This window comes from Balaenoptera borealis, assembly GCF_965194805.1.
Source record: "Balaenoptera borealis genome assembly, chromosome: 15".
Lineage (NCBI taxonomy): Eukaryota > Metazoa > Chordata > Mammalia > Artiodactyla > Balaenopteridae > Balaenoptera > Balaenoptera borealis.
In genome coordinates, this window is record NC_138871.1 from 52,915,081 (window position 1) to 52,940,933 (window position 25,853).

General features: G+C 43.4%; 1 protein-coding gene and 1 long non-coding RNA gene across 9 annotated transcripts in view; one reads left to right on the top strand and one right to left on the bottom strand.

Annotated features, from left to right (window-relative positions):
- The window catches only part of TTC7A (tetratricopeptide repeat domain 7A), a 184,527-nt gene that overhangs the window by 145,955 nt on the left and 12,719 nt on the right, over window positions 1-25,853 (bottom strand). For 7 of the 8 annotated variants that reach the window (XM_082358066.1, XM_082358064.1, XM_082358065.1 and 4 more), the window contains exon 1: window positions 1,742-2,067. The exons of the other annotated variant lie outside the window; for it this stretch is intronic. In XM_082358066.1, coding sequence (XP_082214192.1) covers window positions 1,742-1,925 — 184 coding nt within the window. In that variant the 5' untranslated portion in view covers window positions 1,926-2,067. Of the gene's footprint in view, window positions 1-1,741; window positions 2,068-25,853 lie in introns of those variants that run through there. 8 annotated transcript variants of the gene reach the window in all.
- On the top strand, window positions 1,763-24,024 carry LOC309612488. Its single transcript, XR_014235188.1, has 2 exons — window positions 1,763-1,895; window positions 7,051-24,024. It is a non-coding gene; the product is annotated as an uncharacterized lncRNA (long non-coding RNA).

A 25,853-nucleotide genomic window follows, 5' to 3' on the forward strand; every position in this document is an offset into this window, starting at 1 on the left:
GGGTCTAATGACTTAGCTTTTTTGGCTCCCAAAACCCTTTTATCCTAGAATACCAAGGAATTAATTACTCAATCTCCTTGAGACCTCTAAAGAACAGCTTAGGAAGTAAAGCCCTGGATAGACTCTAGGCGGCCCCGGTTCCTGTCTTGGGCCCAGCATGCTTCTCTGTGGTGCTACCAACCTCACCCAGATTCCCACACCTTGACCAGGCCCCAGTGCCCTCTGCATGGGTCATCCTCCATTCCACCCTCACCAGCCCCACCCCACCACATCACCCCACACAGGGGGACAGAGGGGAACCTGAAATTTATCTGTCCTTCCCTGGAAGGCGGGGTCTCATCAGTTTCTCCCAAACATGAATCTTTAGCTCTGGCCACTACCCCTTACTGCCACGCTCAGACCTACCTCAAAGCCTCAAACCGACTGTCCATTCCTGCCACCTAGCCCCCTCAGTGTCCATCTATCCTTCCTCCTCATTGGGCAAACATACTCTGCCCTTCCCAACACCAGTTAGAGGCCAGTACCAGTTCTGCTGCTTCCTGAAACCTCCTCTTCCTCTAAGCACCATAATCTAACACAATTGCCCTCTGATCGCCCCTCTGTCTTCCCATCCATTTTGTCAACTCTTCAAGCTGGGATTTTGTGTTATACTTCTTGGGGAGGTAATGGTGCAAGTGGTTAAAAGGATGTACTCAGAAACCTGGGTTCAAATCCTGGTTCCACCACTTATTGGCTGGATGATCAAGTTACTTAAGTTCTCTGTGCCTCAGTTTCTTTATCTGTAAGTGGCAAACAAGAGTACCTGCTTCATGGGGTTGTTGGGAGAAACTGAGTTGATTACAGTGCTTAGTACACTGGCACACAGTGAGTGAGCGAGTTAGCTATTACCGTTACTATTATCGTTATCATTCTGTCTCCTCACAGAGCCTTCCACAGGCTGGGCAGTCTTTAAAACTCTTTATATCTGTATTTATTTACTCCCTGCCTCCTTCCACAAAGGCTCTAAAGTTGGCTGCGCACAAACAGAGGGCTCAGGGAGGGCTCTCCAGGCTGAGCTGAAGGCACCAGGAACAGGTTTGAGGTTGGAGACTGGGGCGGGGTGTTCCCCCACTGCCACATCAGGGTGCCTTCCCGCCCCAGCACAAGAGCCCAGCCCAGCCAAACCAGCCCTACTGCTAAAGCCACAGACTGCCAGGGCTAGATGCGTCCCGAGCCAGAACTCAGAAGAAGAAACTGAGGCTTACCAGGCCTCTTTCCCACTTCTCCACCACTCCACCCTGGCGCTCGTCAAGCCGCCAACCATACTGGCTGTGCACAGAGCTTCGCCGTCAATTTGACTTGGGGGAAAGAGGGGGAGGGCAAGGAGAGACAGGCACAGCCTTCACCTGACGGAGTTTAGGAACCGGAATGGGGGTTGGAGGGGCGGCGCAAGAGTCCGCCCTAAGCCCCAATCTGATGCGTGCCGAAACCACCATTTCACAGCAGTCTGAGCAGCCCACATGATCCGAAAGGGCAGAGAGCAAAAGCCGTTTCTCTCTTTTCCCCAAAGCACCCTGCATGTGAGTTTTCTCCTTGGGCAGAAGAACCTTCCTTACTACCCTGGTTGCTCCTAAGACCAGCACTGTAGGAAGGGTAATACCGAAAGCAGCCACCGCCGGCCCCACGCAGTCGGGGCCCGCTTCCTGGAGGAGGCGCCCTTCGCGCGCTCCGCGCTTGTGAACCGGCCCCTTCCCTCACTCACCGGAGTCCACAGAGGTGAGCACGGCGTTCGGGCTGGCTCGCCGGCCGCCCCCGCCGCCGGGCACGACTAGCGTCTGCATATGCCGGACCAGCTCTAGCATGCGGTCCCAGTGGCCCTCGGCGCGGCAGCGCTCCAGCTCGCTCTCCATCTTCAGGTGGGAGCCGTGCGCGCCCTTCGCAGCCATCTTCGAGCGGGCGCTGTCATGGGAGGTGCGGCCGAGAAGTGGAGACTCGGTCGGGGGCGGCGTCCCGGCTGGGGCACACACGCGGGCGGGGTCGACCCGGGCGCGAGCGGCGGCCGGGGCCCGGGTGGCAGCGGGGGCCCGGGCGGCGGCCGGCGGGCAGCAGCCGCAGCACCCAGCGCACCGCCCGGCGTCTCCGGGCTGGGGCTCCGGCTGAGCGGCCCGGACGCGTCCAGGAGCAGCCTCCGCCTCTGCTGCAGCAGCTCCTGGCGCCGCCGCCGCCGCCGCCGCCGCCGCCGCCGCCGCCGCCGCAGCTGCTGCCACAGCCCCCGCCCCAGGCCTGGGCGCCGCCAGCTGCGGACCCGCCCCCGGCCGCGGCTCCACCCCCGCGGGGGCGTGGCGTGGCCTCGGGGGCGCGGGCCGCCAACGCGGCTGCAGCAGCCAGGCGCGTGCTGGGTGCTCGCGGCCGTACAGGCGCCACCCCGCGCCGCCGCCGCCACCGCCGACTCGGCGCTCACTTTAATGCTGCGCGGAGCCCCGGCGCTCGGGGGCGCCTCGCTCCCCACCCCCTCCCCATCCCATCGTGGCTCTTGGCCTGGGAGACCCCCGCCCCGACGACCCGGCTTTATGTGGTGGCCCCGTCACCACCGCTGTCCGGCACGTCACAAATCCCGGGAGAGGCCGGCCGGCCGGTCACTCCCAACTCCTAGAGCGAGCCTCCCCGGAGAGCCGCCGGCTGCCGCCCGGGTCCCGCCCTGCTGGGCCGCGCGAGCCTTGCGCGCCACCCGCGGGGCTCTCGGGAGAACCCGCCGGTTCGGAGTCCAGCGACTCTCGGGACGCCTCCACTGCGAGAGACTTGAACGTTGTTTTTTCAGAGCGGAGTTCCTCTTTCCAACCTGTCTCCCCCCACCCCAACTGGCAGGCCTGTCCTCTGCGGAATCCTGTTGGTCTGGATTTCTTAAACTTTTTAAGCTGTTTCTCCAACTTGGTATTTACATATTTCTTAATTCTGGTGTCTGAAGACTGTGATCAAAGCTGTACCGAGCTCTAGGACTTAGCCCGGTGCTGTGGGGACTAAGAAGTTCAAAGGATTACAGCGCGGCCTCGGGGGCAGAGGCGGACGACACCCTCTGCCTGACACTGGTTATGGTGGCCCCGCCTGGGGCGACCCCAACGTACAGTCCCGTGTGGGGATGGAGGCCATCACTCAAGAAATCACAGCGAGGGCTTCCCTGGTGGCGCAGTGGTTGAGAATCTGCCTGTCAATGCAGGGGACACGGGTTCGAGCCCTGGTCTGGGAAGATCCCACATGCCGCGGAGCAACTAGTCCCGTGAGCCACAATTACTGAGCCTGCGCGTCTGGAGCCTGTGCTCCGCAACGGGAGAGGCCGCGATGGTGAGAGGCCCGCGCACCGCGATGAAGAGTGGTCCCCACTTGCCACAACTAGAGAAAGCCCTCGCACAGAAACGAAGACTCAACACAGTCATAAATAAATAAATAAATAAATAAAAGAACGTGAATTTCTAAAAAAAAAAAAAAAAAAGAAATCACAGCGAGACCAAAGCGACAAAACTATTTAAGTGACATAGTGCATGGCACAGACCGAAGATTCCAGAATACGGAAGAGTTAGAGCAAGCTTTTAAGTATCAGAAGACTCACTGCTTCGTGCTTCTAGACAACTGTAACCGTGGGAAGTTTTTGTCAAGTGGAGCTCAGGCTCCTGGGCCCTTTGCCTCTGCAGCCACAAGGGGTTATCTGTTGAAGGCAGCCTTCCTACCCCGCCCCCGCCCCCCCTTGTCGCCCCCAACTCCCCCCCCCGCCCCCCCCCCCGTAGATATCCTCTTCTCTAGGTTTCAAATGCTGCTCCATTCCTTGTTTGGGGGGCAGACTTCCTCACCTTGGCTGCTGCTCTGGGGTCTGTCCTGAGCTCCTAGAGACCAGGAGATAGATGAAGGAAAATGGGGACAGCTTTGGCAGTTTACTCAATTTACGCAAACTCCTCGTCACCTACTTCTGTCAACTGCTCTAGCCGGCTTTTTGTTACCCTTTGCCTGCCCTTGCTGGTCACCAGAACCAGATTTCACTTGGAGAGAGGTGTGCGTGTCCTTTGGGTGAGGGTGGCCTGAGGACACCCTGCGATTTGCCCCAATCTGGCATTCCCCAGAGTCAGCCCTAGGGCAGGCAAAGAAAAGCAGAGCTGATAAGAGGAATCCTGACAAAATAAGGAAAACTCCTCTCCTCCCTCTTTTCTCTCCAATCCTTAGCCAACCCCTCCCCCAGTTTGCTGGACTCCAGGGAACTAACTGAAGGGGTATTGCTGCCTGTTTCTTCCGCGGGTGCATCAATATTTGTGTGGGCATGCGGCATGGGAAGGAGGAACACAGCATCATGGTGAAAGCTTATGACAAACTGCCCCTCAGCACCACAGAACACATGCTGGACCCCTTCACGGCTCTTTTCCAGCAGAGACAGGACCCCAGCCCATTAGTGACCAACATCTTTCAGGGGAGTAAGGGGCTGTAGGAACAAGAACAAAGAACAACCATGATCCAATCAGTAATATTTGCCAAAATCAATGACAAATAGAAAGTGTGGTGGTTGTTTTTATTTTTTAATAATCTGGGATTTCTCAGATGAGAGTTTAGGACACATTCTGATAAAGACCACTGTCATTTGCCAGCTCAAAAATGCTACCGAATTAACTTGCTGATAAGTGAAGCTGAGTTCATTGCTTACCAGAGTGAGGGAGAGCACTGCCTTGACAATCTCTGTAGCATCTCAGAGAAAGGAAGGAAGTTCGCAGGAGGTAAATCGACTTAATGAGAAGTGTGTATTTTCAGGGAGCAACAAAGATGGTACAGCACGAGGGACCATCTGGTTTAAAGGAGACTCTAAAGCCAAGCCAATAGGAGACTATTTGTTTAGCTGCTGCCCCTCAACAAAGTGGGAAGCTCTTGCCATTGGATCGCAAGAGAGGCTAAGCTATTAGTCTTTATTCTCATGAAGTTAAGGGCTTAGTGAGATCTCTGATTTACTTATAGGTTGAAAGGCTTATGATGTTTAGTTAGGCCCAAAGTAGGAGGGTATTGAACACCTCATTTGAACTCACAAAAAACAAGTTCATGTTTGTTCTCAGAGAAAAGGTTTGGTTACCAGAGACTTGGGCAAGTCAAATAATGGTATGGGAGTTTCAGAAAACTTGGGAACACGCAGCCTGCAGTGGCCAGTAAGACTCAGGAATCCTCATAATTGTCTCTTAGTTGGCCGGGTACCTTTTGCACAGCTGGTTGTCTGGATTAAGAGATTTGCCTCCATGGAATAAATCTTGTCTTAGGTCGTGCACTTTCCTTTGACAAATTGTTAACCTCTCTCTGGAAACCATATGCCCTCCCTGAGCTAAAAGAGGAAGCAGAGAGATGAATCAGCCTTAGAGCTTGCCTCATCTTTGGAACAAGAAAGATTATCCACATATTGGCTAAGAATAGGGTCACAGGGCAATTTAAAGCTCTGGAGGTCCTGGTTGAGGACTTGTGAAAAGTAGGAGGGCATCTCAGAAGCTGAGGCATACCAGTCCAAGTATGTTGTTGATTTTCCTTGGAGAAGACAGGTATTAACTTTTGATTTAAAGAGACACCAAAGAAAGCACAACAGAGTTCTACAATTGTACAACACGTGGTCAGTCTCCTTAGGCCTTGAGGATAAAACAGTATTTGAGTTTGGTTCTAAAGGGAAGTGGAGAGTGACTTATTTATGGCCCCAGGGACCTAAGTGAATCTGTATTCCTGCCACTGGGCTTTTGACTGGGACGATAGGAGTATTACAAGGACTAGGATGAGGTATGAAGACTCCTTTCTCTTTATGGCTTTTGATTTTAGTTTTATTCCTTCCTTAGTGCCTTGTTTTAAAGCCTATTGTGCAAGCTTGGGTAGAGGTTTAGGTGCGTCAGTCTGAACCTTGATGGGTTTAGTTCTAGTAGAATGTCAGTGGAATTGTTTGCCCACAAGAGAGCTTCAATCTATGTTTGATTTACCCACAAAAGTACTGGCAAATCAATATCCAAATTAGCCAGGACCTCATTATGAACAGGGAGGTCCTCAGGGACTGGAGGGAAGTGGCTGTCAGGAGAGCATTTAATGTGGCAATTCCATTCACACAGTAAATCCCTTGCTATTAAGTTAATGAGTGTAGTGTCACAAAGGAGAAAAGAACATTCCTTGGTTAAAAGTACAGGGCTGATGGTTAAGTGCCGGGGCCTAGGGACAGTGTGGTTTTAGATAATTAGGATTATTAGATAGATGCCTGACCACGTAGTTTGTTGACTCCAAGGAAAGGGTTGTACAGAGGGTCCCTGACTTATGATGGTTTGATTTCTTCCAACTTTAAGATGGTAGGAAAGTGATACCAGTTTGGTGGAAACCACCCTTCGAATTTTGAATTTCGGTCTTTTTCCCCAGGCTAGCAAAGTGCGGTAAGATCCTCTCTCATGATGCTGGGCAGGGCAGGGCAGCGAGTGGCAGCTTCCAGTCAGCCACGTGATCACAAGGGGAAACAACCAATACACTTATAACCATTCTGTACCCACACAACCATTCTGTTTTTCACTTTCAGTACAGTAGTCAATACATTAAAAGAGATATTCAATACTTTATTATAAAATAGGCTTTGTGTTGGATGATTTTGCCCAATCGCAGGCTAATTAATGTAAGTTCTGAGCACATTTAAGGGTGGCAAGACTAAGCTATGATGATAGGTTAGGTTTACTAAATGCATTTTTGACTTAGGATATTTTCAACTTACGATGGGTTTATCGGGATGTAACCCCATTATAAGTTGAGGAAGATCTGTATAATAGTGCTCAGGTTTAAGATTGATATTACTGTGACCATATCAATCAAAATTTTAAGACTGTCTTTTAATTTTTAGAGAAATGTTTCCTTGTGGGTTTGCGGGGAGAATGGGAAATTGAACACCTTCATTGATAACTTCTTTCTTTCTTCTCCCTTTAGTTTCTTAGTTCTAGAGCTCTTTTAAAATAGAGCTCTTTCAAGGTTTTGGAGGTCTGGCCATGGGCCTATTTCCCACCCTACTTTTTGCTTGCATATTAAATCCCCTATTTCTGCTTTCAGGCCATTCACAAAAAGATAAGAGGGAGAGCCGGGGTCACCTCTGCTTCAAGATTTACTACTGAATGCTGTCGCAACATATTAAAGAACCTATCCCTAAAGTCTCCATCAGGCTTCTCTTTTTTTGGCTTGAAGAACTGAATCAGAACACTAATTTCACAGGAAAGGCAGAGGATAGCCTCCAAAAGTCCTTGACCGACATCTGCAGTGTTTCTAAGTCCCTTCAGCTTCCTATACAATTCAAGGTCTTTTAAGTCATCATTGGAGGTCTTCCCATTCTGACTTTTTCATCGAACTTTTTGCAACATATGCACTAATTGGTGTATACCTGGCCACTCTGGATTACATGTCCCTCAAACTATTCTAAATTCCTCTGCAATGTTCTATCTTATCTAGGCCTTGGAGAGTCTTAGGCAATGGCTTTCAGCTGAGAATGGAACCAGAGCTTAAAATTCACCATAAGAGTTTTTCTCTATGCTGAAGGAGGTTTCCCTTAAAGAGGTTAAGTGAGGTTTGGGGTACCTGGCCGGCTAGGAGGGAAGGAGAGGGGGTCAGAGGGAGAGATGGGGCAGCAGTAGATGGAAGAATGTAGGATAGAGGAAGAGGAATAGTGTGTTTGAGTTGTGATTTGTGGGAGATCTAAAAGACAGATAGTTTTAAATTGTTCATATTTTTCTTTTGCTTTGGCCAAGGAATCTGTTAAGGAGGCAATTTTGGAATCCAATTTCTTTTGGATGCTTCCTCATGCTAATAAAAAAACGAAGACCATTGGATGTTTGCAATTATGTTCCCTTTTCCTTCAAAGGCACTTCTCAAGTGAATAACTTTGTTCATATCAAAAGTTCTTATAGTGGCCACTGTAATTCTGAATTATCCTTAGTGAAATTATGCTACTTAGAAAGATAAGTACACAAATTTGGGCAATAGCATCAATACAGGTAAGATGCAGAAGTTGGGTCCAAGGAAGGCATGGACAGAGGTTTATACTAAGACTGGGAATGTCAGTGGAGAGTTGCTTGTGTATCCTCTGGCTCGGGGACCCCCAACCTCACAGCTAGACCTTACCCAATGGCAACTCTGTTGAACTTACAGTTCTCAGCAGATGAAGAGTGTGGAGAGATCTCTGCTGATCCAAACTGTCACAGACAAAACTAGTCTGAGGAAAGTTCTCATAAGGTGTTGATCAGTGGCCTGAGACAAAATTTTTCCCTGGGCTGGCTTAGGGACGGACTTATTGGGACCCACACCTGTCCTCTTCTCCATAAACTTTATTCTAATATATGCACAACAATAAATGACCAGGACGGACATAGACAAATAGTTGCCTGGTTAGTGATAAGGCGGATATGTACCAAGGAGAAAAGATTTTCAAATATGGTCAGGTAATCAAAGGATTCCTGAAAAGGGTTCCTTATTGCTAGGAGACAAAATAGATTCAGTATTTGGGGAGCTCAATAAAAAGGAGACTTAAAATAAGAAATTGGAACTTGGGCCCAGGACAAGCCTTACATCCCTCACTAGTGAAGCCTGAAAGACCCCTGAGGGGATCGAGGGCCTCAGAAGGGGACACTGTTTCTGAATCAGGGGTCTTGAGCTGCAGTGGTGAAGGAGGTCTCCATTGGATCTCGGTGGGCCTCAATAACTGAATGGTGGCTCCCTGAAAATACCCTCAAAACAACTTTGTGATAATGTAAAGCTGAGTTCTCATCGCAGGAAGGGAGAACACTAACTACGCTGCAGAGCCAGAGTAGCATCTAAAATGGGGAGGCAAAGTCGGGATATTTAGGAAGTGTTGGGGTCTATTTGAAGGCAGCTCTTCCAGTGAGGGGGCTTGATTAGGGACTGGACAAGAATCATGATACAATAGTTGAGGATTATTAGGGCAAGGGGAGGGTTTTGAGGCAAGGATTTCAGAGTCTTAGAGAGTGGTTGGATGCAAAATATTGAAAAGTTGCAAAGTTCATTTAAATGTTTTTCTTCTTGAAATTTCTGCAAAAAATGATAGTTACAACTTTTATTATCCCGGGCAAGAGTTTCCTGCAATAGAGAAGTCATGTCAGTGTCAACAGTAAGCTGTCAAGATGTTTGGTTCTTCCTATGCACTGACTCAAAGATGTATTATATATGATTATTCCAACATCCCCTTGCCCCCATCAAATCACTCCTATTTATACTGGTTATCACAGTGGCCATGAGTCGTTAGGCCATCCAGAGGGAGAGAGAGCCTGATGAAGAGATGTTCTCCCACCTCTTCAGATGTTCTCGCCAGCCTCTTCTTTCACACTATTGTATTTGCCATTTGGGGTTCCCAACAGGAACCCTAAATACTAACTTTGAATATGAATTAAACCTTTAGTTCACAGTCAACAGTCCCTTCATCCACCCAGGTCATCAGGGTATGTGATGTAGAGCCGAATGACAACTGCCTTCCCAGTCTTCTGTAGTCATAGCCCAAATCCTTATATACAGAAACCAACTTTTACTTATTACCATGATTATTGGCTCATAGCATTTCTGGCCCATGATGTAACTCATGTCTTAATCATCAGTGCTGTGGACTGGCTAGCCCAACCAGCCCTCCTAGAATGTTGACATGAATTCTGCCAGGGGCTGGCTTGTATGGTCAGTTTTTCCCTTTGACAGCTGCCAGAAAAGCTGGGGGTGATCACTAGATAAGGAAAAAGGCCGAACAAAGGCAAGTTTCAAAACCATGAATTCTTTGTGCTTGTGCATAATTAGTAATTATTTGTTATGTTTTTTATTTTATTTGTTCCTTCCAGTTTTATTGAGATATAAGTGACGTACAGCTCTGTATAAGTTAAAGTGTACAGCATAATGATTTGACTTACATACAGCAAAGTTTAATGAAATCCATCATCTCACAGAGATACAAAATAAAAGAAAAAGAAAACAAAATACTTCTTTCCTCATGAGAACTCTTAGGATTTACTCTCTTAACTTTCATATATAGCATACAGCAGTGTTAATTATATTTATCATATTATACATTACATCCCTAGTACTTATTAATCTTATAACTGGAAACTTGTACTTTTTGACTACCTTTATCCAATTCCCTTCCCCCCAGTTATGTTAATTTTAGAATCCTAGAACATTAAAAGTTTTCCTAGGCCTGGGAGATGAGAGCTCTGGAGTGTCTCCTATCTCCACCCACCCACTTCATGATTGAGATACTAGCACCTCCCTCCATGCACGAAACTCCCTCCCATCAGCCTGTCTGTTCTGTTCCCTGGGCTCCCAGGTGACACCTGCTTCTCTTTGGTGGCTTTTGTGGCATCTTGCAGGACTGCTGCAGTGGTACCCTCCCAAGAATGGGGGCCCATCCTTCCTCCTAGCCTTGGTCAGTACTGGTTCCCTGCCCAGTTACTGCCATTCTGGGGAGAGAAGCCAGCCTCACCCACCAGCAACCAGAGCCTTTTCAGCTCACCTTAGCTGGTCTGATTTTAAGCCCCACCACTCCTAAGGCCAACCTGAGTGTCTGCCCTTCAGTGATTATAGCACTTTTAGGCCTTAAACAACAGCTTTGCTCTATCTGCTTTTCAAATCTTTCTTTTCTATCTGTTTAAAAACGTTTTTTATTGTGAAAAATAACACAATTAAAGGAAAGTACCTAGAACATAATTATTATAAAGCACCTTTTTTAAAAATTGAAGTATAGTTGATTTACAATATTATTGTTAGTTTCAGGTATACTACATAGTGATTCAATATTTTTATAATTATGCTCTATTTAAAGTTATAATAAAATATTGACTATATTCCCTGTGCTAGACTAAAGCAAACTCTTGTTTACCACCAACTAGAGTCAAGAAATAGAGTTTTACCAGCTTGCTAGAAGTCCCCCTTTATATCCCTTCCCAAACACAACCCCAGACCTCGTAAAGGTAACTGCTAGCTTTTATGGTAATTACTCCATTGCTTTCTGATATCCCTTATTAGATTTAGGAAGTTCCTTCTATTCCTAGTTAAAAGAATTTTTTAAAAAATTATGATTGAAGTTGATTTTTACAAATACTTTTTTTTACATTTTTTGAGATAGTCATAATTTTTCTCCTTTAAATTTATTAATATGGTGAAATACTTTGATTTGCAAATGTTAAACCATCCTTGCATTTCTAGAATAAGATCAGTCTAGTTGTATTAGCTTCCTATTGCTTCTTTAACAAATTAACAAACACATAGTGGCTTAAAACTAGCACATTTGTTATCTTACAATTCTTGAGATCAGAAGGCCAGAGTGGGTCTTAGGGGCTAAATCAAGGTGTTGGCTTAGAGCTGCACTTCTGGAGGTTCAAGGGGAGAACATGTTTCCCTATCTTTAGCAGCTTCTAGAGGCCAGCTGCATTCCATGGCTGGTGACCCCTTCCTCCATCTTCAAAGCTCATCACTCCAATCTGTGCTTCCCATGGTCACATCTTCTCTCAGACTCTGATCCTCCTGCCTTCCTCTTATAAGGACTCCTGTGATTACATTGGGCCCACAGGGATACTACAAGATAATCTGCCCAGCTCATGGCCCTTAATTTAATCACATCTACAAAGTCCCTTTTGCCATGTAAGATGATATTCACAGGTTTTGAGGATAAGGATGTGAACATCTTTGGGGCCATTCTGTCTCTGACATTGGTTGTATTTTCCTTTTTTTTTTTTTTTAAATGGCTAAGGGTTCCAAGCGGGGAGAGACCACATCAGGTTGAGTAAGGGAGTATTATTATTATTATTATTATTATTATTTACTTATTTATTTATTTGGCTGTGTTGGGTCTTCGTTTCTGTGCGAGGGCTTTCTCTAGTTGTGGCAAGTGGGGGCCACTCTTCATCGCGGTGCGCTGGCCTCTCACTATAGTGGCCTCTCTTGTTGCGGAACACAGGCTCCAGACGCGCAGGCTCAGCAATTGTGGCTCACGGGCCCAGTTGCTCCGCGGCATGTGGGATCTTCCCAGACCAGGGCTCGAACCCGTGTCCCCTGCATTGGCAGGCAGATTCTCAACCACTGCGCCACCAGGGAAGCCCCTCCTTTTTATATATAGTTTGATTTGATTTTCTAATACTATATTTTGGTTAAGATTTTTGTATCCATGTTCCTGAGTGAGATTTGGCTAATTTTTCTCTTATGGAACAATCTTCATTGGCTTTGGTATCAAAGTTATACTAGCCTTATAAATGAATTGGAAGGTATGCCATTTTCTTGTATTCCCCGAAGAGTCTGTATATGGTAAGCATTATTTTTCCCTTAGCTATTTATGGGGAGGTTTATAAATACTGATTCAATTTATTTAAAAATTATAGGACTTCAAATTTCTATTTCTTCTTTGATCAGTATTTAATAAGTTGTGTTTTTCTACGAAATATATTCATTTCATCTAGTTTTTCACATTTTACACATAAAGTTATTCATAAAAATCCTCATCTTTTTCATGTTTATAGAATTTATAGTGATATCTGCTTTTCATTCCTGGCATTGATTATTTGTGTTTCTTTTTTTATTTTTCTTGATAATTTGCAAGGATTTGTAAATTTTATTGGTCTTTTCAAAGAACCAACTTTTGATTTTGTTGATCCTCTCTATGGCATGTTATTTACCATTTCACTGATTTTTGCTGTTATCCTTATTATTTCATTTATTTTACTGTATTTGGGTTTCTTTTGTACTTTTGTAAGAGTCGGGATTGGCTAAGTTAGGCTGCAGTAACAAACAATCCCCCCCAACTCTCAGGGCTTTCAAAACATCATTTATTTCTCACTCATGCTGCCTGTTCCATCCAGGTTAGCTGGGTTCTTTTCCACATTGTCTTCACTTTGTGGCTCAAGCTGGCAGAACAGCCACTGTCTAGAGCATTGACAATCATTATGGCAGAGGAAAGAGACAGGATGGTGAACCATATGTAAAAATTCTGCCTAGATGTGACATGTAACACTTCTGTACACATTCCATTGACCGGAGCAGGAAATACAGCTAAACCTGATGCCAGTGCCCAGAGAGAGGGAGTGAATCTTTGTGAATAATAATATAGTATCCCATGTCTTATTTTCTAACTTTTTGAAGTAGAATCTTAGCCCATTAATTTTTAACCTTTCTTATTTTCTAATATATGCATTTAAGGCTATAAATTTCCCCTTATCAGCTGTATCCCACAAATTTTTATACATAGAAATTTTGTTAACATTCAGTTCAAAATATTTTCTAATTTCCTTTGTGATACCTTACTTGAGCTATGTGTTATTAAGAAGTATTTCTTAATTTTCAAGTAAGTGTGCAGTTAAAAAAATTTTTTTTCTAGTGTAATTGCATTGTATCAGAGAATATGATTTGTATACTCTCAAATCTCAGACTTTTTTTAGACCTCACTTTCAACAACGTGATCTTGGGAAGAGGACTTTGAGCCTCAGATGAGACCCTAGCCCTGGCCAACATTTTGATTTCAGCCTTGTGATAGTTTGAGCAGAGAACCTAGTTGATCCTGGACTTCTCCCTGAACTGTGAGATAATAAGTGGGTGTTGTTTTAAGCTGCTAAGTTTGTAGTAATTTGTTATGCAGAAATAGAAAATTAATAGAGTGTTTCTGCTAGTCAATAAATCACTCAGTTTTTGTCTAAAAATGTCTTCTCAGACTTCCCTGGTGGTCCAGTGGTTAAGACTCTGCACTTCTACAGGTTCAATCCCTGGTCAGGGAACTAAGATCCTGCATGCCGCACGGTGTGGCCAAAAAAAAAAAAAGTCTTCTCCTCTTTATTCTTTTTTTTTTTTTTAACTTGTTCATGTTTATTCTTGAAGGATAGTTTAGCTGGATATAGAATTTTGGACTAGCAATTTTCTTTTATCACTTAGACAATATTACACTGTTCTCTGGCTTGCATTGTTGCTGTTGAGAAGTCAGCTGTCTGTTGCTCCTTTGAAAATAATATTTTTTCTCTTCTGCTTATCTTTAATATTTTTTTGTTTTGTTTTTTGCAGATTTATTTTAATGTTCCAAGAATAGATTTAATTAAATTATCTTGGAATTTGTTGCTCTTCTTGATTCTGAGCTTGAAGTCTTTTATCAGTTCTGGAAAATTCTTAGTTATTATCTTCAAATACTGTCTCTGCTCATTCTCAGCTCCAAGTAGACTCCAAGTAGGTATAAGTAAGACCTTCTCACTGTATTCTGTGTCTCTTACCCTTGCTTTTGTATTTTCTCTCTTGTTGTCTCTCTTTACTTCATTCTAGATAGTTTCCTCTACCATGTTTTCTGATTCATTGACTCTTTCTTCTCATGTGTCTAAACTGTTGTTGAATCCATCCCTTGAGTTTTTAACATCTCTTATTGTATTTTTTTGTTCTCAAATTTTTATTTGATTCTCTTTCCAGTCTGCTATTTTATCACTCTTCTATTCTATCACAGAGGGACATCTTCCTTGACTCCCCCCCATAATCACCTTAGGCTTGTTTACATGGCTCCCCCCACCGCCACTGTGTGCTGCCATGGCAACCTGGGCTCTAACAGGCATTTACCATGTTCTCTTGCATTCTCTCTCCAGCTAGACTATAAGTATCTTGAGGATAGAGAATATCATTTACTCTGTGTCTCCAGCATTTATCACAGTACCTGGTAATAGCAGTCACTCAATAAATGTTGTGGAACTCAACTGAACTTTTACTAAAGAAACCTCCTTGACCATCAAACACTGCCCCACTTTGAGGAGATGGAAAAACTTCAGTTAAGTCTCCACTACTCACAACTGCTCTTTGTGTGAGGAGATTCTTCTATGGAGGGAATGCCAAGAGCTGCTATTTCTGCATCCAGGCTGATGAGAGGAAAGAGTGGAAAGCAAAATAAACACAGAAATAAGAGGCTAGGGGCATCTTAGGTGAGTAAATTTCTGGGAATGAAGAGAAATTATTGGACAAGATCAAACTTTTCCAGGCTGTGGAATCACCCAGACCTCCAAAGAATGAGGGACTCTTGCTGACATCTAAGTGGTACTGTTTCAGTGTATCTAGGAACTCAAGGCAGAGTGGTTTCTAAGAAAGGAATCTTGTACAACCAGTATGTTGAACACACAGGACTTGTGGGTTGTATTCGTCAAAGCCACTTTATTCTTGTCCTCCACTGACTTTTTAAAAATTTGAGGTATAGTTGAGGTACAATATTATATGTTTCAGGTGTACAACATAGTGATTCACAATTTTTAAAGGTTATATTCCATTTATAGTTATTATAAAATATTGGCTATATTCCCTGTGTTGTACTATATATCCTTGTAGCTTATTTATTTTATACATAATAGTTTGTATCTCTTAATCCTCTAACCCTGTCTTGTCCCTCCCTCCTTCCCTCTCCCAACTGGTAACCACTAGTTTGCTCTCTATATCTGTGAGTCTGCTTCTTCTTTGTTATATTCACTAGTTTGTTTTATTTTTTAGATTTCACATATAAGTGATATCATTCAGTATTTGTCTTTCTCTGTCTGACTTATTTCACTTAACATAATAATACCCTCCAAGTCCATCCCTTCCATGGCTTTTTTTTTTTTTAAAGTCTGTGCCTACATTTTAAAAAATTAATTAATTTATTTATTTTGGCTTCGTTGCGTCTTTGTTGCTGTGCGCGGGCTTTTCTCTAATTGCAGCAAGCGGGGGCTACTCTTCGTTGTGGTCCACGGGCTTCTCATTGCGGTGGCTTCTCTTGTTGCGGAGCATGGGCTCTAGGTGTGTGGGCTTCAATAGTTGCAGCACGTGGGCTCAGTAGTTGTGGCTCGTGGGCTTAGGTGCCCTGCGGCATGTGGGATCTTCCCGGACCAGGGATTGAACGCGTGTCCCCTGCATTGGCAGGCAGATTCTTAACCACTGCGCCACCAGGGAAGTCCCCTTCCATGGCTTTCTAATCACTTCCAGTGGGGGTTAGGATGGTCTTTTCCTGGCCATGTGTAAAAATCCTGTCAAGCTCATAAATTTTTCTGTGCATCCTTAGGTAAAAGTCCAGGGGTCACTTTAAGTCACAAATGCGGACTTAATTAATCAATGTTTAAATCCTCATTCAAAGATAATATTTCTCTCCCACTCCCACAAAGCTAGGGTCAATGGCAGGTGGGTGGTCTGCAGCCTTGGAGGAGGCTGTGTTCAGTTTCTTCTCTTTCGTACTCTCTTCCTCCTCATCTTGCTGCTGCTTCTAACCTTTAAGGTTGAAGTTGGAAAAGGAGCAGAGGGAAGGAGGATAGGAAAGTTCCTGGTAGAATGGATTTATAAGTTCTACACCTGAGGACCCATAGATTCCTGGCAGATGTTTAAAGCTGACTCCTGGGGGCTTTCATGGGAGACTCCTGGGAGATTCCCCTTCTGGGTTCCTCAGAACCAGCTCCCTCTCCTCCTGCTCCTCTGCTTCCCACAGCCTCTGCTGCAGCAGTTGCCTCCCGGCCTCTAACGGCTGAGTCTCTTTTGAGAGACTGGCCACCCTCTTGGTCAGGCTTCACCCCAGGTGGACCTTGCCTCTGCCCCCTCCTCATCTGGTCCCCAGAATTCTTGTCTCCTTTGACCTGTACTCTGAAGGTAGAGCAGTTCATGCCCAGATCCTCTTCTGTCTGCCAAGGCTGCTTAGCTTTCCAGAGCCAGCCAGTGGCGGCAGAGGCCACATCAAGCTCCTGCAGTGGTCAGTCTCCTTGAGGCCTCTCTCGCTAGACTGGAGTGGAGGGAGCAGGTGACTCCTTAGATTTTCCCAAAGAAATCCTCCCCTCAAAATCTGCCCCCCTGCAACCTTCTCTTCTTCTGACTCTCCTATATCATCTTTCTGGGTGAGGGATTCCCTAGATGAGAGGACCAAGAGACAGGTAACCAGATTTTGAAAATTTCCTTTGACGATCTGCATCTTTGTGGTCAACTCACACCTTTGATGATCAGTAACTATCATATCTTGGCATTTCAATCAAAATTTCCCACTTAACATCCTTCGTTGTACTTATTTGTTTTTTATTGGAACAAAAATATCATTTTTTTTCTGATTATAAAATTAATGTATGCTTCTTATAAAATTGAACTAATACGTAAATGTAAAAGAATGTAGTGACCCAGGGCAATCCCACCTCCCAGAGATAACTCAAAGGTAGGATTTTGCTATGTAGCTTTACACTTTTTTCTTTAACACACTTGCACTCTTTGTTAATAACTAAAATGGGATTGTAACATACATGAACTCCAAGGAGACTTTTCCCTTCCACTATAAGGATATGTAAGCCCTCCCATCACCTATATACCTAAAAGTATCTTGGAGTGGAATAGGAGAAGAGAGAAAAGCTAAGAGACTGAGCAATTCCCTGGATAGACTGAGGATCTAAATGGACAGCTTACATTATTTAATTAAACTGTGATTTAGTGGAGTGGACTAAATTTAGTTTTCTCTCACTTTCCATCAAGATAGTTGCTTTAGAGGAAATAAGATCAGTTGTAGAAAACCAAAGGGCTGCATTTGTGTTTCACACTAGGGAGTATCATGTAAATTTTCAAATCCCTACTACAAATGAAATCGCTGGGTTGGACAGTATGCACCTTTTTAAGGCTTTTGGTAAGCATTTCCATTGTGAGAATACACCCTCTCTTACATTTTCCCTATACCCTCCTAACACTGGATATTTACATTTTTGCCAGTCTAATAAGCCAAAATTAAGAATTAAGCCTTTCTTTGATTTGTAACAATGTTGAGCAAATTTTGCATTAGGTTATGACACATGCTAGTTATTAAGGCAATACGCTCTCTTTGCCCAAGTTTCCATTTTAATTTCCCAATAAAATCTTAGTTAAGTTTTGCCCCAGGCTCAGTTTTTAAAGAATCCAGGCTAAAACAAGTGGGCTCCAGATCGGACTGTGAGATGCCTGTTCCTTCCCCAGGCCCCAGGGTATAGGTGGGCCCTGACAGGAGTAAAGGCTGAAGGAGACACTTCCCCAAGGGACTTTGAGAGGCCACCATCAGGGCTGCTTCAGGCCTGATCAGTCACTCTCCTCCCTTCTAGGAGAATCTGCCCCACTCATTCATAGCCCCAAACTATGCCTAAGCAGGTCATTCCATGCCAGGGAACCTTGTGAGTTTAGATACGAGTGACCACAAGACAGAAGAGGGGGCTCCTGCTCCAAGGGAAGCCAGGCCACTCATGGACCAATTAGCTGTTATGGATGGCTTGACACAAAAAATGGCCTCAACCAGATTCTTCTTCCCAGGGATTTCAGCTAAGAAACCCAGAAAGAATTTGCTTGTAAACTGTGGAACTAAAGTTGTAAAGATAAGGAGGTAATGAATTGAGCCCTGGGCAAGCCCAAACCCGGCTGAGTCAGCAGGGAGAGGAAGATAGGCAGAGTAGAGGAGCTGTTCCCCCTGACACAGGGACCTCTCCCTCCTGCAGCTGGGGCTCCAACCTTGGAGCTGCAGCCACCCTGCCTGACTCTGAGAGCCAGGGGCTGCCCAGCCGTCTGCTGTCCAGTCCACAGGAAGACTGCAGTGCCTTCAGCTCTCCTCCAGGCTCACACTTTCTTGTGTCCCCAGTATTTATTTATTTATTTAGTTGTGCTGGTGTTAAGTTGCTGCAGCTCGCAGGCTCCTTAGTTACAGCTTGCTGTCTCCTTAGTTACGGCTTGCTGGCTCCTTAGTTGCAGCAGGCGGGCTCCTTAATTGCGGCACCTGGGCTCCTTAGTTGTGGCATGCAAACTTTTAGTTGCAGCATGCACGTGGCATCTAGTTTACTGACCAGGGATCGAATCCAGGCTCCCTGCATTGGGAGCGTGGAGTCTTATTCACTGCGCCACCAGGGAAGTCCCCGTCCCCAGTATTTACATAGATGTGGTCTCCGTCCATCATAGGTTGCAGGTGTAGATAATACATACCTCTGATAGACTCTGGATCGGCCTCGCCAAGCCACTCAGAACACCAGAGGAAAGGTTTTGATCACAAAGGATAAAAAGTATGTGAGCATTTCTTTATTTTTTTATATTTTTATATTTTTGGCTGCATTGGGTCTTCGTTGCTGTGCGTGGGCTTTCTCTAGTTGCGGAGAGCAGGGGCTATACTCTTCGTTGCAATGCACAGGCTTCTCATTGCGGTGGCTTCTCTTGTTGCGGAGCATGGGATCTAGAGCGCAGGCTCAGTAGTTGTGGCACACGGGCTCAGTAGTTGTGGCTCACAGGCTCTAGAGCGCAGGCTCAGTAGTTGTGGCACACGGGCTTAGCTGCTCCGCGGCACGTGGGATCTTCCCAGACCAGGGCACGAACCCATGTCCCCTGCATTGGCAGGCGGATTCTTAACCACTGCACCACCAGGGAAGCCCGTGAGCATTTCTTGAAGCATTTTGAGCAGATATGGAGCAAGTTTATAAGGAGCTTCCAAGAAAAATAAGACAAAGTACACAATAGCATTTTACAATGAACTCTCTCCTTAAACTTGGATGGGAGAAAGTTGTTTATTAAAATCCTGTTGGCAATTCTGGTAATAAACCCAAAGGATGGCATCTAAAATGGACCTGCTTTAACCTCCTCTTCCCCCACTCTACCTCCAAACAGTAAAGGATGAGCCATCAATCAGTATAGAGAGGTTCATGTAAACACTCTGCATGGTTCTTTGGATGTAAGGCAGCCCCTAAAATCTAACATTCTTCCAGAAGGATCAGAAGGATTCAAACCTTTACCCTTTTCTGAAAAAGAATGCTCTGTCAAAAGAAGTCCCTTTAATTTTAACACATTCCTTTCATCCATGTCAAGGGTGGTGTGAGTGTACTGTTGACCCTGAGAACACTTATCCTAATTACTTACAAAGAATAGTGAACCAACTGATGACTAAGCAGAGGGTTTGAGCTAATGCTTGGAGTAAACACTGTGGCTGGGAAAACTCCAGAACAAGTAACTACTTCCGTTCATGCAGCGGCTGCGATGCTGGAAAGTAACATATCAATTGAAGTTTTGTAAAATTAAATATTATTAGAAAAGCAGAAATGATCATCATAGAAAATGCCCTCTATATGAAGAGACTTTTATAATGTGAATAGTCAGGCTGTAATCTATAGTTTATTGGGTTTGTTTAGCCAATGGCTTGTAAGGACCCTAGTTTCCTGAATCAATACCCAGGGGATCCAGCTCAACACTCACCTGCTCTGTAAAGCCTTCCCCTCCCACCTGGGTTTTAGAATTCACTTTCATTCATCTCTGAACTCAATTTTAATATTGTCTGTGTCCTACAGTTCAGCTCTTTTGGCTTTCAATATTCAATTCCTACAATGTCTTTTTTTTTTTTTTAACGAGGTACAATACTCAATTTAATACATTTTAAAATGCTTCTCTTGCCTCGTCCTTCTTTTCTCTATTTCTATCATTGCATCCTTCATTATATTTATAGTAATCAGAATTTCAGGTATAGGTCAACAGGTGTCACTATGATAAATAAAATTTTAAAAGTTTACCATTCTTTTAAAATTGATTATCAAAAGGTACAAACTTCCAGTTATAAGATAAATAAGTACTGGGGATGTAATGTACAACGTGATGTACAACTGCTGTATGTTATATGTGACAAGTTGTTAAGAGTTCTCATCACAAGAAGAAACATTTTTTATTTCTTTAATTTTGTATCTATATGAGGTGATATATGTTCTCTAAAGTTATAGTGATAATCATTTCATGGTATATGTAAGCCAAATCATTATGCTGTATACCTTAAACTTATACAATGCTCTATGTCAATTATATCTCAATAAAACTGGAAGGAAAAAAATACTAAGTAGATAGGAAAAAAATTTGATTAACTGCTTCATTCACTAGTCTATCCCTTCATTTATTGTTATTAAAACTGTGTGAGATATTGGGTGGAGAAAAGAAAATAATTATTAATGTTACTTAGAGAAGATTAAACCATAATGGTGGGAATCTGGGGGGAAGACAGGAGAAAAGTCAGCATAGGAACTGGTTTGTGAATTGCCTTTTTCCACCAAGTAAGTCAGTTGATATAGTCAAGTTAATTTATTCTGAGCAGGCACGTGTCAACATTTTACTGAAAAACAAGTGCAGTGTACTGAACTGACCTGTACTTTAAAAAAGTACTGGAAGCTGATTGGAAGCAGCCCAGATCCCTAAAGGCCAGTTCACAGAAGGATCAGTTAGTTCAATGTCCAAGCTACTCCCAATTTGCCAAATGTGTGATTTACCAAAAAACTTAAGACTACTCTTGAAAATATCCAATGAATATTAAGGTATTTTTTATGAGTATCACAGGGAATATGTGTTATTCAGGATAGTCTTCAAGATATTACTGTCACATATTCTAATTTAAAACATTTGTATTCAATATGTTCTAGAATATATTTTTCTTCATGTATATGAATATATTCCATAAATGTATTCACTTCTGTTTCTTTCAAAACACCTTAAAATGCTGGTAAAATAAATTAAGCTTTCTGTTAATTGGAAAGCTAAGCTCACAAGAAAGTAGGGAACATTCTCAGTGGTCACAAAATTAAGAGGGAGTTAAATTGTGGGGTAGGGGAGAGCAAGAGTGTCAGATAAGCTGAGGCGGAGGCCTCCCTGGGGTTTACTGGTCTCAGGATCCAAGGACTTTGAATTTTAATGGACATATAGCAACAGAAGAGACCTTGGGTTAACAAGAATGAAGAGATAGATTTGATGCTTTCACATAAAGTTAGAACTCTGCAAGGGCTGTACCTTTGGTGAAAGTGTGTACCAGAAACAAAACTGCAGAAATGCACAAGGAAACAGAATCTCCTGGTGGAGCCTCTTGATTTGGTTTAAAAAAATTCCCCTGAGAATTTAAAATTATAGTCTGCCCTTACTCAGGTCTAGAGCTCAATCTTATACTACCTATAGAAACCAGGGGCCCACAAGTTGAAAAATTAACTTAAAAATGGATACCAAGCAGATAGAAGCAAATATAAAATCTCTTTGAAAGGAATATACTCTCCACTCGGACCACACAGGATTCCCATAGACAAAACCCCACTAAAGATGAGCTCATCATCTAAAATTACAAAATGCAGGAGGAAATAATCACCATGAGTGAGAACTGAGAAATTCTGCGGAGGGAAGTGGTACGGACCTCACCTAACATGGTAGCCTCGGCCTGGCATGAATATTCCACAGTTAAAATCTTCCAGTTGTCAGAAGAATCTGTCAGTGGCTGAAATTATTTCCTTTGTTTACCCTAAGCAACCCGTTCAGGAGCACACTTCACAGACTAGACTCTGCTAGATGACAGCTAATCAATTAGCCTCCCCCAACCCAAATATCAAATGGAAAGAATCCAAAAACTTACTGTGCTTAGAGTGTCTGTAGTTTTTTCTTTTCTCTTATAAAGCCCTTTTTGTTGACAACAGCCTAATGACTATTCTGCTTAAAATAAGCAAGTATATCATTTGCATGCAGATAACTAAATGTCTCTGAGTTGTGCTTTCACAGAGTCAAAAGAATAAACACAACAGCAGGACGAGACCACAATAACTTCAGATAATATTGAATAGAATTACCAGACTATTACGAAACCAGGTTTGTTTGCCCCACTCCGCAACAAGCCAAACACTGAGACGTGGAAGTCTGCAGCAGAGAAAGGGTTTATCCACGAGACAGCCAAGCGAGGAGATGGGAGAACAAGTCTCAGATCCGCCTCCCTAAAGGTGAGGGGCTTGGGATATTTACAGGATAAAGAAGCAGGGTGGTCTGAGGCATGGGGAAAGGGGGTTGAAGATAAGAAAAAGGTGAAGTAATCAGTGTTCTGCACAGGTGTATCTGAGTTACATGCTTCTTCAAGAGACACGTGTTCAGAAAATGGTGGCATTAGCATGATCTGATGATGGAGTTTTTGCCCCTCAGACAACAATAGGTTATCCATCCGACACTTGCACAGGCCCAGTTGAATGGTCAGTGTGCTTGACCAATTTGAACTGGGCAAGACTAGCTCCATGTTCCTGAAAAACAACTTAAGAAACCATTACTGGGGAAATAACTACCGCAGAGCAGAATAAAGAAAAAAGAATGAAAAGAACTGAGCAGTCTCAGAGACCTCTGGGACAACATTAAACGCACCAACATTCGAATTATAGGGGTCCCAGAAGAAGAAGAGAAAAAGAAAGGGACTGAGAAAATATTTGAAGAGATTATAGTTGAAAACTTCCCTAATATGGGAAAGGAAATAGTTAATCAAGTCCTGGAAGCACAGAGAGTCCCATACAGGATACAACACATATTAATCAAACTATCAAAAATTAAATATAAAGAAAACATATTAAAAGCAGCAAGGGAAAAAGAACAAATAACACACAAGGGAATCCCCATAAGGTTAACAGCTGATCTTTCAGCAGAAACTCTGCAAGCCAGAAGGGAGTGGCAGGATATACTTAAAGTGATGAAGGAGAAAAACCTACAACCAAGATTACTCTACCCAGCAAGGATCTCATTCAGATTTGATGGAGAAATTAAAACCTTTACAGACAAGCAAAAGCTGAGAGAGTTCAGCACCACCAAACCAGCTTTACAACAAATGCTAAAGGAACTTCTCTAGGCAAGAAACACAAGAGAAGGAAAACACCTACAATAACAAACCCAAAACATATAAGAAAATGGGAATAGGAACATACATATCGATAATTACCTTAAATGTAAATGGATTAAATGCTCCCACCAGGGCTTCCCTGGTGGCGCAGTGGTTGGGAATCCACCTGCCAATGCAGGGGACACAGGTTCGATCCCTGGTCTGGGAAAATCCCACATGCCGCAGAGCAACTAAGCCTGTGCACCACAACTACTGAGCCTGCGCTCTAGAGCCCACAAGCTACAGCTACTGAGCCTGTGTGCCACAACTACTGAAGCCTGAGCGCCTAGAGCCCGTGCTCTGCAAAGAGAAGCCACCACAATTAGAAGCCAGTGCACTGCAATGGAGAGAAGCCCACGCACAGCAACGAAGACCCAACACAGCCAAAAATAAATAAATAAAATAAATAAATTTATATATATAAAAAAAGAGGTGGTTACTCTTATATAAAAAAAAAAATGCTCCCACCAAAAGACACAGACTGGCTGAATGGATACAAAAACAAGACCCGTATATATGCTGTCTACAAGAGACCCACTTCAGACCTAGGGACACATACAGACTGAAAGTGAGGGGATGGAAAAAGATATTCCATGCAAATGGAAATCAAAAGAAAGCTGGAGTAGCAATTCTCATATCAGATAAAATGGACGTTAAAATAAAGACTATTACAAGAGACAAAGAAGGACACTACATAATGATCAAGGGATTGATCCAAGAAGAAGGTATAACAATTGTAAATATTTATGCACCCAACATAGGAGCACCTCAATACATAAGGCAAATACTAACAGCCATAAAAGGGGAAATCGACAGTAACACAATCATAGTAGGGTACTTTAACACCCCACTTTCACCAATGGACAGATCATCCAAAATGAAAATAAATAAGGAAACACAAGCTTTAAATGATACATTAAACAAGATGGACTTAATTGATATTTATAGGACATTCCACCCAAAAACAACAGAAAACACATTTTTCTCAAGTGCTCATGGAACATTCTCCAGGATAGATCATATCTTGGGTCACAAATCAAGCCTTGGTAAATTTAAGAAAACTGAAATTGTATCAAGTATCTTTTCTGACCACAATGCTATGAGACTAGATATCAATTACAGGAAAAAAACTGTAAAAAATACAAACACATGGAGGCTACACAATACACTACTTAATAACGAAGTGATCACTGAAGAAATCAAAGGGAAAATCAAAAAATACCTAGAAACAAATGACAATGGAGACACGACGACGCAAAACCTATGGGATGCAGCAAAAGCAGTTCTAAGAGGGAAGTTTACAGCAATACAAGCCTATATCAAGAAACAGGAAACATCTCGAATAAACAACCTAACCTTGCACCTAAAGCAATTAGAGAAAGAAGAACAAAAAAACCCCAAAGCTAGCAGAAGGAAAGAAATCATAAAGATGAGATCAGAAATAAATTGAAAAGAAATGAAGGAGACAATAGCAAAGATCAATAAAACTAAAAGCTGGTTCTTTGAGAAGATAAACAAAACTGATAAACCATTAGCCAGACTCATCAAGAGAAAAAGGGAGAAGACTCAAATCAATAGAATTAGAAATGAAAAAGCAGAAGTAACAACTGACACTGCAGAAATACAAACGATCATGAGAGATTACTACAAGCAACTCTATGCCAATAAAATGGACAACCTGGAAGAAATGGACAAATTCTTAGAAATGCACAACCTGCCGAGACTGAACCAGGAAGAAATAGAAAATGTGAACAGACCAATCACAAGCACTGAAATTGAAACTGTGATTAAAAATCTTCCAACAAACAAAAGACCAGGACCAGATGGCTTCACAGGCGAATTCTATCAAACATTTAGAGAAGAGCTAACACCTATCCTTCTCAAACTCTTCCAAAATATTGCAGAGGGAGGAACACTCCCCAACTCATTCTACGAGGCCACCATCACCCTGATACCAAAACCAGACAAAGATGTCACAAAGAAAGAAAACTACAGGCCAATATCACTGATGAACATAGATGCAAAAATCCTCAACAAAATACTAGCAAACAGAATCCAACAGCACATTAAAAGGATCATACACCATGATCAAGTGGGGTTTATTCCAGGAATGCAAGGATTCTTCAATATACACAAATCAATCAACGTGATATATCATATTAACAAATTGAAGGAGAAAAACCATATGATCATCTCAATCGATGCAGAGAAAGCTTTCGACAAAATTCAACACCCATTTATG